General features: G+C 35.8%; 1 protein-coding gene across 6 annotated transcripts; it reads left to right on the top strand.

Moving 5' to 3' along the window:
* Window positions 1-6,250: 6,250 nt before the first annotated feature.
* Window positions 6,251-12,613, top strand: LOC107818878 (protein TPX2-like). Of its 6 annotated transcripts, XM_016644944.2 has the most exons (17): window positions 6,264-6,403; window positions 6,515-6,691; window positions 7,152-7,307; window positions 7,734-7,854; window positions 8,139-8,247; window positions 9,141-9,191; window positions 9,298-9,395; window positions 9,497-9,584; window positions 9,685-9,747; window positions 10,323-10,381; window positions 10,670-10,745; window positions 10,836-10,916; window positions 11,015-11,077; window positions 11,237-11,302; window positions 11,382-11,426; window positions 11,504-11,580; window positions 12,208-12,360. In XM_016644944.2, exons 2-17 carry the CDS (start codon window positions 6,520-6,522, stop codon window positions 12,224-12,226), a joined length of 1,344 nt encoding a protein of 447 aa, XP_016500430.1. In that variant the 5' UTR covers window positions 6,264-6,403; window positions 6,515-6,519; the 3' UTR covers window positions 12,227-12,360. The 6 variants fall into 6 exon arrangements, with proteins under 6 accessions (XP_016500434.1, XP_016500433.1, XP_016500432.1 ...); XM_016644948.2 differs by having other exon boundaries at window positions 6,251-6,691; window positions 9,506-9,584; window positions 10,836-10,901; window positions 12,208-12,613; XM_016644947.2 differs by having other exon boundaries at window positions 6,251-6,691; window positions 10,836-10,901; window positions 12,208-12,613.
* Window positions 12,614-12,698: the final 85 nt, after the last annotated feature.

Here is a 12,698-nt window from a genome sequence, read left to right as displayed (position 1 = left end):
GACTTGATCACAAAGGCAAGAAGCCTCTTTCTATAATTCTCCAATCCGTTCATCAAGTCGCTCTTCATTGAGTCTGGCCATCTCCAAAGAACACTCTCGCTCGGAATGAAGAATACAGATTATGATCTCCAAAGCCTTTGCCTTCCTCACAGCCCCCGATCGAGCTAACTCCACCTTCTCAAGATCCATTGCCTTCTCGGCGACCTTTCCATTTAAAGCATCCGCTTTGAATTCATACTCCTCGAGCTCGGCGCACAATGAGACCACCTGGGCTTAGAGATCGCTGCAGTGGGCTTTGACCCCCTACTAACCTCAAGCTTTTCTTCTTTATCTCTTAGCGCCCCCTCAAGAACGCTGCATTTTTCAAAGACCCTCACCAGCTCGTCATCCTTTTCCTTCAGTTCGTCTCGGAGAGCCTGGAAATTGCCGCTCTCACCAAATCACCTACAAATCTCACGGTGCTTGCCACGGTACTCGCGGTATTTTCGCTCCATTTTCAGAAAAATGGCCTTACGCCTCTCCTCTCTTCGGGCGCTTTCAAAACGGAGAGTAAGAACGAAGCCTAAACATTGAACATGACAAACAAAAATGAAAGAAGGTGAGAGGCTTACCCTGAGAGTGAGACCGACTATGCTCCTTGATAAGGTAGCATCATCCAGCTTTTCAAGGGTTTTACCCTCCACATCAGAACAGAGGAGACCAAGGGAAGGAACCACGTTCTCCGTATTTACCAACAAATCTCGATCAATGTGGATCGCAATGGTTCGCGTGGACCCCTCCAGTCTTACTTCGTGTCGGGTAAAACCCTCCCCCATCATCATCATCTCATCGGCGTCAATATCAGAGCCCGTCTCGTAGCCATCTTCGGCAATGCTTTTTCCTTTCCTGTCGGCCAGCGAAGAAGGACCATCAGCCGGTCGCGAGGCCGATGGCTCATCTTGCCGTAAAATATCAAAGACTCTTGCAGACGGCCCATCAGCTTCCATCATGACATCGGGGAGGGACAGGCCCTCTGCGACCTCAGCAAATGGCGGAATCTCAGACGACGACTCGATGTCATCTTCAAGCACTATTGTCACCGTCTCACGGATGCCGAAATCACCCCTTACTGAATCCACAGCCCGGGTGACCCCGTCACCGACATCTACCAATCTCCTCTTACGGGGAACCAAATTCCCACTGCTCGGTGATGACTCTTCCTCCTCACCCACTAGATGATGCAAAGGGGAAGTCGGAAGCTCTATTGTCGATATGTCTGCGGACGGAGAAAAAATCGATGCTGAGTCAGCGACAGGCGGGACCGACGACCGAGCAGACCTGGCCACGGCAAAAGAAGGAACAAAAATAGAGGATACATTAGCCATATTATTTAGAGAGGATATTCAGGAAAGGAAGTATTAGAAGCAACAAGAATCACTAAGACCGGTAAAGAGGATACGCAACAATGAAGTAAGGAGAAGAAGACAAAGGGATTCAATATGAAGAATATGCAAAACACGAACGAATGTCCTCATCTCCCTATTTATAAGAATTAAAACGTCAAAACCGAGAAATCATGCCATCATTACCCAACGCTGGTATCGAAATGGCAGGTGCCCGGGAAACAATGCAAAACATAAAAAAAAAAATGCACCATAATGACGCATGATGTCATAACGTCATCTTGGAATAGAAACGATGTGACCTCGAAAGTTGAGGCCCACGAAAGTTCATGTCGTCATCTCGTCTAAAAACGTCACTACTCGACCTACTCGCCCAATTTTGCCAAACACAATAAACAGAATCCGCTCATCAAGGTCGTCTGGGGTCGACCTTAATAAGCGGAGGGACTAACTGTATAGGTCGAAATCTGTCTCAGTATTTGGGACTAGGTAACATCAAGAAAAGAGTCAGCCGACGTTGACCAGGAGATGGCAAAGCCCGTAGGCGAGATGCAAAAGATGGTCGATGTTGAGCATTACAAAAAGTGTTGTAACGGCTAGTTTATTAGGGTAGGATATTAAAGAGAATATTTCATTGGATATTCTTTGTACTTATACAATTAGGGTTTATTGGGGGTATGTCCCAAATAAATAGGAAAAAAGATAAGGAATATGGGCATGTGATATTCATGGTGATAAGAGCAGACTTTGAAAAAAGATACTCTCTCTCTCTCTCTCTTTCTCTCTCTCTCTTTTGAAAAGATACAAATAATATCTTTTTATCACGGTTCTTGTTCATATTATCATACACTTTTCCATCAGATCCGAGAAGATTTCGAATGTTCTAAGATCTGTCTATCATTCATCATTGTCAGAAGGAATAATCACCTAGGTCATTATTTATTGGGTGAATCACTCCTCCTATTTACTCAAATGTCATTTATTGCTATTTATTATCAGCCACTCTTTCATTATGGCTTATACTTTATGACTGTTTAATGCTTGTTATTGTCAACCCTTTACTGGATATGTTTCACCTCACACATGTTTTCAAAATTCGCATCTAGAGATATTATCACTAACTAAGTTTAACCCATTATCACATAAATATAATAATTTTAGCCGAAAGTTATACTTTTTTATCAAACAATAATCTATTGGGAACCATCCCATTGAATATAGATGCTATGCTTCCCAACATTGAACTTCTTTATCTAGGTGGCCTAACTAATCTTGTTGGGACTATACCTCATTCCCTCTCAAATTGTTCAAAACTCACTGTTCTAGATCTTTCTCTAAACAAATTGTACGGCTCGATTCCCAACTCTCTTGGAGATTTGACACTCCAAGGGACTCTAAACTTGATGGAGAACAATTTAATTAAGCAGTGACCGGTCTTCTCAGGAACTCAGCTTCTTAACTTCCTTGACGAATTGTAGAAATCTTAAAGAACTTAGTCTTTCCTTTAACCCTCTAAATGGTAGGCTTCCCACTAGGGCTGTGCATAATTTGGTAAATACTGAATTACCGTACTGAAATCGAAAATTTTGGTATTTGGTATTCGATATTTTGGTATTCAATATGATATTTGGTTTAAGTTTTAAAAAATATTAGTATTAGGTATGGTATTTGATATTTTAAAATGAAATACCGAAATACACATACCGTACCGAAATATATATTATATTACACAATACACATATTATTAATTATAACATAAATATAAAAATCTAAAATTTTACTTTCCGTTATTCTCTAAGTTTGTCAGTTAACTCTAAACAAGTAACAAGACACTTTTAATGATCAAATTTATTCGAGTTTTCTCTCTCTAAGTTGATATTTGCTAGTTTTGGACAAAACTTTTGGCAACAAATATTTTTAGTTTTGTACTTTTAAGTATTTTAATTTAGAATATTACGGTCTATGACTCTATGCACAAGTTAGTATTCAAACCGAATAAACCGAATTTACCAAACCGAATAAAGCAAAACCGAAAGGAGAAAAAACGAACTATATCAAATTTAATTAGGTACGGTATTGGTATTGCATTTTAAGAAACTGAATACTAAAAATACCGAACCGAAATATCTAAATATCGTACCGTACCGACCGACGAACACCCGTACTTCAGCCTCAGTTGGGAACCTTTCATCTTCTCTTGAGAAGATTTTAATTTCCAATTGCCAAATAAAAGGTAGAATTCCAAATGAAATTGGAAAACTAAGCAGCTTAATATGTTTGTTTCTATATGCCAAATAAAAGGTAGAACTCAATTCCAACAGACTTTAGTTCCACTATACCATCAAGCTTAGGTAACCTCAAAGATCTTCTGGAGCTCGACTTGTCGTGTAACAACACGAGCGGCTCTTTACCTGCACAAACTGGAAATCTAAAACTGTTACACTTTTTCCTTTTTAGTAAATTTCACAAAGAATGACATTTTTTTATATTTAGTAACAATTTAATTTTAATTTTTTTTTACCCTTAATAAGATAATTTCTAGCCACCCGAATTTTTATGTTTTATTTTATACCATAAATTTCAAAAAAATTTATTTATTTCTTAAACTTCGTGTTCAGACCTTCACATACATCGGAGGGAGGATGTACTTGTGTAATGTATATGCGACTAAGCTATATATATGTTCAAACTTTGCCACCAAGCTATATATATGTTCAAACTTCGAAAGGCTAAGTAAAACATTTGAAATTTCCAATTAGAGTTAGGTGTATCAACACAATTTTATATTGTTTATTTCATTGCAAATAAATTACGTATCATACATTTTGCGAAATGAAAACAAGATAGTTCTAACACAGTACTATTCTGGTCATGAATTTTTTTTGTAAAAAAGTATTGGTCGTCTAATCCTGTTATGAAGTAATCTTTTAAACAAACAAAGTGTTCGAATCCTATTGTGATTTGGGAAGGTCATAAATTTGCTTAAAATTATCAGACTTATCTCTCTGAAGTGACACCAAAATTTGAATAATCTTACAACTTACAAGGTTGTTGCCAGTAATCAAAATTGTCAAGTTTTGACTTCTATCCCAAAGACAACTATTGGAAAGCGTCTTCTGACTAGTTGGGTTCACTCTTTTTGTCTTATATTTCCATCCTTTGAATTTATCTTTGCATTGATCGTGTCAAATGGCCACTTCCTCTGTCTATATCTCAACTCTCTAGATAATTGGATCAAACTAATTTTGAAGTGCATCTTTTTTCATGGAATATATATGTACTAATTTTATACTAAGTTGAATAAGCACTTTTATATTACAAGTCCATTAATTTATATATATTATATTAAAATCACGAATGTCCTTAGCGAAATGTCGTACGTCTTTTTTACCCTTTAAATATAGATTTCACATTAGACTAAATTATAATTTAAATTGTCCTCCTAATAATTAGGACTTTAAAATCAACCAAACTTTTTATTATCAATTTTTTCCTTATTTGGATATATAAGTCATATCTTCATTCGATTTTATAATCAAAAGACTTTATTTGAATACTAAGTAAGGAAAGATTCAAATATCAATGTAAATTAGAAAAATGACTTTTAAATCGATATTTGAGTACTAAGTACGGAACGATTTGCAATAAAGTTTCAATTAGAAAGTCCTTCTATATTTATTTTTTTTAAAATTAGAAAGTCCTTATTGAATAGGTAAAGCGTCATATTAAAATTTTGTTAATCTATTTATATCTATATTTATACTATGTTAAAAGTACGAAATATCTTAGTGAAATTTCATTCAATTTATTTTTCCTTTTAAAAAAAGTTCACATTAGATAAAATTATCATTTTAATATTATTCCTAATGTGTAGGACTTTAAATTAATTAAAATTTTATTTATTAAAACTTCATATATTTGAATTATAATGTAGGAAGTACTAATATTTAGACACTAAAATTAACTAAATTTCTTCCTTGTATAAATCAAAGTCCTAATATTTAGCACCCTATAAAAATTATATACCATGGATATAGGTACTTTGCGTGTACCTGAGACTAGTTCATCTAAAAGTACATAAAAGTAACTAGTGAAATAAGGCTCGTGTTATTAGAGTCATGCTCTTCCTTGTGGATGGGTAAAATATCATAGATAAGTACAGTTACATTGTCGACTCTATTTTTAATTAAGTAAAATCATTGCTGTCTCCAAAGAGAACATCAACTGCTCTTTTTTTTTTTTTTTCCAAATTATTATAAAGAAATACTAGAATTAACAGGAGAATAGAGAAGATTTGTTGGATTAGCGCAAAACATAATCATAGAAGCATGCCTCATTTCCCTTACGATATCTTGAGCCCCAAATCGTCCTTTGATCAATTATTCATTGGTCATTAATACGCTCTCTTTTTTTTAAGAAACATATAAATTGTAAGAGTTCTAAATTATGCATTGACCAAAATATTTCTCTTAACCGTAATACTTTTCCTCAATTTGCAAGTATTTTTGACCCCATCAAAAAAAAGAAGAGAAGTTAAGAAAAGGGGCAAGAGGAATTAAACTTATGATATTGCCATTGTAATTATACCTTATTGGCCAACGCAAGAAATTACATCAAACAAAGAAGAAAAAGCGAGAAAAAAAGAAGAAGAGAGAACGAAAATGAAAAATGAATGACATAAAGTAGTGATAAATACCAAAATGTCCCCAAAGTTTTGCGATAAATAATCTGGGCATTTTTGTAATCAGACATTTCCAAAATGGGACAAGAAAAATTTGAAATTACGGTGATAGTCCAAACTCTAAAGCCTCCTCGGCGCAATATATGTATATGTATATATAAAAAGAAAACGAGGATCACTACGTCCTGGCTTAGAATGCGCCTTCTCTCTTCTTTGCAAACAAACTATAACGAGAAAATTTCGGGCTCCAACCATTTCTAACTTAATAAAAAAGCCTTCACGTTCGAAACCCTCGCGACGTCCGCATTCCTACATTTCATTCAAGGGACCAAAACACCATGTAAAAATACATACCAAAAATCAGGAGATCAATGATTTCCTCTGAATTTTTCGTTCGATAAATTATTTTTTGATCAACAGTTTTTTGTATTCATTTATTTTATATATTTAGAATCAATGGACGAAGAAATGGAGGAATTCATTGTAGAATGTTCGGACGTATCCGAAATTGACTCGGAATATGAGTTTGACGCCGCTCAGTTCTTCGATTTCTGCCGGCCGGAGTCAACTTCCGAAGCTGAAGAAGCCGAACGCTGGTTTCAAACTGCCGGCAATTATCCGCCTTCTCGTAAGTCATATATAAATGAATTTACACGAGTATAGCTAAAATTATCCGCCGGTTGGTTTAATGATAAAGTCGTGATATCCGCGTTGCAGCTTTTGATTCACAATTGCGTTAATGTCTGATCGTGTAGCCAGCAGAAATGTTATCTGTTTAGATTAGATATGTTGTTCTGCTGGATTTGATGCTTGTTATTTTTTGAAATTATCTTATTAGACTAATTATCTGAGAATGCTGCTGGAATGTACATAAGTTCCATGTAATTCTCGGGATTCAGTGATTGGGAACTACAGAAATTATATGGATCGTTTATAATAGACTGCGTGTTAGAAGCAGAAAGTCTTAAATTGATCTTTTTGATAGCGGAGTATTATTTTTTGATCCGCTTAATGGAGATTTTTCTATCGTAGTTGGTTCGTTTACTCACTATTTCATTTTTATTTTGTCTGTTTATTTGGAAACTTAGCTCTCATTATAAAGTTAAACCTGGGCAAAGAGATAACAGCAGGAAACTCAAATGGTTGCTCAAGGCTACAAGAAGGGAAAACTGCAAAATCAAATTGCAACAACTCATTCATTCCTGTTGGTTCTGAAGTTAAGCCCTCCAAATCGAAAATTAAAGGTACTATATATGTAGGCATTATCTTGTTCACCTTTTGCATTTCTAGGTTGAAGAACTTCAAAGCTGCTTAATGACAGTTTAACAAAACCCGGTCTCATTTTTAACTCACATCAGAACATTCAGCTGATGGACCTATTTGCAAGTATTAGAAGAGAAGTTCTGTTATACTAGCTCATCATAATTGAATCATGTGTTGACTTTAACTCAAAGTTTGGCTTTTTTATGTCTGGTTCTCTTATAATTTTGCCGTTAAATTAACTATCTGAGTGGTTTATTAGGTTTAGTGTCAGAACTGTAGATTAAACAGTAAGTGTATTAGCTCCTATTTGTGCATGGTAAACTAGCAAGAGTTCTGAAAAAATAACTGAAACTTATGTCTTGCAAGACTTCAACAGTGTTTAACTGGGTTTTTTTGAACCCCCTCAGGAACAATATCCAAAGGTCAAAGGGCTCATGAAATTTGTAAGACAAAGCCGGAGCCAAGATCTTCAAAAGCAAGAGGTTCAACATTAATGAAGCCCACGGCTAGTCATTTGGCTAAACAGAAGTATGTAAAAGATATACATTCTAATTTTTGTAAGGCTATACTTTCAATTACTGTAAGACGTAAGTCCAAGTGAAAATTAGTTTTCTTGTTCATTCCTTCATGCCAAAAATCTATAGAAACTACTTTCTGTATAATTACGTCAATCACAACATTACTTAAACCCAGTAGTTCCGGACTTCAGGCTTGTGTATTCAAGTCATTCAGTTCATTGGCACTCTTGACTTGTTAAACCAGTTTAAGTAATACTTAACTTTTACTTTCATTTCTCGTTCTTCAATTGCTAGGTTTCAGAAAACATCTAGCAATACTGATGTGACAAGCTCGCAGAATTCTTTGGCATCTGAAAATTTTGCTACCAAAAGGCAAAAGCTAGAGATCGGTTATCTACTTAAGGTGCATGCAGTTATTCAGTTACTTTTTGATGATAGTATTGTTTTGTTATACGCTGGTTGGCTTCTAACTATATACTCCACATATGTATTCCTTAAACAGAAGAGAACCTCATTTCTCTGTCCTCTTTCAGTATAATGTTTCATCCATCCAACTCCTTCCATAGGATTTTTTCCCTCATGTATGTCAAGTTTAAATATGCCGACTTATTTTTACTCTTTATACTTTCTTCCTAGATCTTGGAACAGTGTCTTCTCCATGAATTAATACCAGGAACTTGTTATTTCATATTTTCGGACTTGGTCTATTCAGGAAAAATGTTTAATTTTGATTAATTGTGGCTATGGAAAGCTATGACCAACGATACATGCTAGAAAAACATGGATGTAAAATTTATTTTATCATTTTTACTTCACTGACAACATTAAGGTACTCAATATCAGATGTATCTGCATGTAACGAATATGGTCATTGAGTTTTATGAAATAGACATAACAAAAAAATAATTAGGTGCAAAATAGTATCCTTTTCAGCAATAGGTACTAGCCTGGTGAAATTACTTCAGTGACTGCTTGAGAGAGAGAGTAAATATGAGAAAGCAGTGGCAATTAGGTAGTAAGACATTTGGAGTAGCATTTGCGCTTCGAGAGAAAAAAAAAATTGGCATCATTTTCATCTTCCAAGTGATATTGGTTTAGTTGCATTAGATTTATTTGTCTAAACGATGGTGTTCTGTACAAATATACCTTCACATGTATACTGGTCAGATGACAGAATTAACCTGTTCGAGTTAGTTTGCCATCTCTAGGATATGTCAAGGAAGAAAATATTCCCATTACTAAAAGTTGTGAACTGCTAGAAATATTTTTAATTCCTTATTTTATCTTGCAAACCAGATTGCTCATTTGAAGCATCAACGTCTGTTATCTCACAAGATATCGAAAAAGGTACAGTCTGAAGGCTTCTTAATTGTGGTTCCATATTACAGATGATGTTTGGAAACTTTTTAAGCATCATTGTTTGCAGCTTGTGAGCTATTGCTTTTCTTTGCAGGATTCCTCAACCTTCTCTAACTCAGCACATCCCAAATCTAAAGTTACTGTTCCGAGAGAACCTGAACTGGAAACTCTGCAGCGGGCGCAAAGGCGAACGTAAGCTTTTCAGTTAATTGTTTGGTTTCTTAGTCTTGTATCTTTGTATAAAACTACTTTTGCTACCGATTGGTAATCAGCTCTGGAGTCGTTCTGATTAGAAGTTTCAGGTGCAACAAGGACACAGCGTCAAGTGAAATCACAAAAGCCAAAACCCAAATGTTTAAAGCACGGCCCTTGAACAGAAATGTTAGTACTCCAAGTAGTGCTCCTTTGTGAAAGCATTTCAATAGTACGACTTGCCCACTTAATCTTTCATCTGAGACTTGTCTCTTTGTGCTTTTTGCAGATTCTCAAGGCTCCTGCATTACCTCCTCTCAGAAAGACTAGAGCACCGTTGCCTGAGTTTCATGTAATTAATCATCGTTTTTTCCACTGCTTCTGTTTCTCACATTGATGATTAATCAATTAAGCTTACCTCGAAAAAGAAAACACATGCATTACTTCCCAATCTGAGTCTCCTTAGTCCTTAGTGTGTTCATTAGTTTTTTCAGTTGAAGATATGGACAGTGCTGCTCAACCTTCATCTTATGTAAGATACTGTTAGTTTGTATTTTTTTCATATTTTATCCTGTCACGGAGTATTTAGAAAAGTTATTGGTGTTCCATACTATTGGTTGTTCCATCTAGACGCTCTAACTGGTGAGGGAGAATGAATTGGCGCACTATACATTATTTATAGGAGTCGTTAGATTGCCTGTTGACCATTGTGATCTTTTGGCTTTGGGGAGTAAACTGAGTCCTTTTCTCTTTTTTTAAGTGTCCTGGCTAATTTGTGTATGCTCTAAGTTTTCTTGTACTTAACTGATGCACTTACAGTTTTGACTAAATCATCACTGCAACATTTTCATGTATTCTGCAACTTTAATTTCTATGCTTTCAATTGAGGGAAGCTAATTCTTTCTTTTGTTTTATGGGTTACTGCAGTTATCAAGCACTCCAAATGCCGATTCTGCCACACAGAATGCTTTAGTGGACTTTAAAAGGTTGGATGGGCTTCTTGACTTCACAATCCAGTAACTATACGTGAGAGAACAAAATTAAAACTGTGATGTTCTTAGTTTTGCATTAAACTGCTCTTAACTATTTTCAGAGATCTCATGAGACAATCAAAATTCATGTTTCCTCTTGGAAGCATGTAGAGTCTTATCATGAATATAGTTAACATCACCTTTACTGTTCACTATATAGAATTCAATCTAAAAGCGTCGCGAAGTATCATTCCTTGTATATCAAGTCCAGCTTGTGCTTATACTGTTCGGGTTGTTTCTCAGACCAAACACTCAAAATGCTGTTAAGCAGGGGAAATCTGTAACATCACTCAAATCACGATCTCATAAATGTAACAAGGTAGCACATTACCTGACTTATGTTGTCCTCTTCTAGTCTTTTCGACTTTTGACTACATGGTATATGCTTATAGATCATGTCTTTATACAGATCTTTCCAAGTAGGGAAGATAATGGCATAGGTGAAGACATTGGACAAGAAAGTACATACTTAATGGTAACACATGTCATTGTATGGTTTTGCTAGACTTTTACGTTAAATGTGTCTTGTCTTCTTTGGTTCTTTTCTTTGTTTCCTGTTATTAAAGTTGATGTATCCTTGTATGACAGGAATCTAAATCCATATTTGATGAGAAACTTTCAGTGCATCCACCAATTGAACTGTTTAATAAGGTACTAGTTTCAAAATGATTATGTATGCCATATGGAATTCCTCTGAGGGTGTGTACTACCAATAAAACAGTAGACTGAATGTATCAGACTTTTATATATTTTAGCAACTCACTCATGTCTCAGCCAAAAGATCTGATCTTGTTTCATTTTCAATCCTAGTTGTCCCTTAGATCTGAAAAGAAAACAAGTGAAGTGTCTCACCCGAAAAAGAATTCCTCAGCAAAGGTGAGGCTAAAGTTTCTTAGAGACGACTGTTTTTTATTACGCAGATGAATAACTTCTAATACCTACTTTTCTTATATAGGAGTTAAAAGAGAACGCTCCAAACTGTTTGCAGCTCAAGTTTCGGGTATGAAGAATAGAAAGAAGCTCGATTCTTTTAACTGTTGACTGCAACTTCTTCTAATTGACATTTCAATTATACAGAGTTGTGTTGGAAAGCCAAATCAATGTGCATCAGAGAGGGGCACTCCCAGGATTGGGTACCAGTCCAGCATGAACAGGTATCCTACAGCTTGAGTTTCATAAATAGGAAAACAGAAGTCCACTGAGGCACTTCTCAGCAAGATTGACCTTTTAAACTAGAGCTTCTTTTGTTTACTTTTAGAATTTTATAAAAGGATGCTTAAGCGGCTTGCTGGATCCTTTGTGGCCTTGTGCCACCATAGTCTTAAAGTTACGGACTTGAATTAGAAACTATTGTTTTACACTATTTAATTCCCTTTTGGTTAATATTCATGAAACCATTGAAGTGTTAGTACTCTCAATGGTTAATAGTCAGTACTCTCTTATCTCTTGTTTTATCAAATGATATTCAATAATAATTACTTGCCATCCTTTAAAATTTAAACCCGTCCCAGCTTGCCTTTTGTTTGAAACCAAGGTTGACGTTAATCTGGCAATCTAACCATGCCTTGTCACTTCCAGGTGACATACTTTGTCGTTTCAGTTTTTAGTCTATGTTTGCTAATCAAGGATTCGAGGCCTGAACCAAAAAAGAAAAGGTCTCATATCACAAAAGAAAAATAGAAAAAGACAACCTAGAGATTATTATTACCAACTTGCTACCTTAGTGTTTGTCTTATTTATTGCCTTAATCTTTGCGTCTAACCTGCACATTGATCTCTCAGGAGCTTGGGAATCCGATGAGAATGTAGCGGCTAACATGTGCGGTTGTTGAATTACTGCAAGTTGTTGCTTGGATCTAAGATGGTTCCCGCACTTGCAGAGACCTCTGTTTCATGGAACGTAGATCCTCCTAATTCCGGGAGTTATTTGGAAATATTTGTCTTTAGTTATAGGAAATAAAAGACTGTCCTCGACACTTGCAACACCAAATTTTGTGGCTAGCACTGTACAGCAAGTCAAATATAGTGTTTTCCTTTTGGTCTGTCATGTATATCTACAAGGTACATGTGCTAGGACGAGGATTGTAGTCTTTAACTACCCAATATATAAACGTATACACCTCAACAGTTCAAATGAAGTTACACAGAGGGAAAGACTGCTTCAGTCCGTTACCCAAATCCTCCTTCACTCGGCAGCTTCCGTTACCAGGAACAATTCGTGGTGTCAAACATTCTTTTCCCCGTCTATCTTAATTACAGGAAGTGCATCCAAG

The sequence above is a fragment of the Nicotiana tabacum genome, chromosome 4 (genome assembly GCF_000715075.1).
Source record: "Nicotiana tabacum cultivar K326 chromosome 4, ASM71507v2, whole genome shotgun sequence".
Lineage (NCBI taxonomy): Eukaryota > Viridiplantae > Streptophyta > Magnoliopsida > Solanales > Solanaceae > Nicotiana > Nicotiana tabacum.
This window is presented reverse-complemented; position numbering and strand designations above follow the sequence as displayed.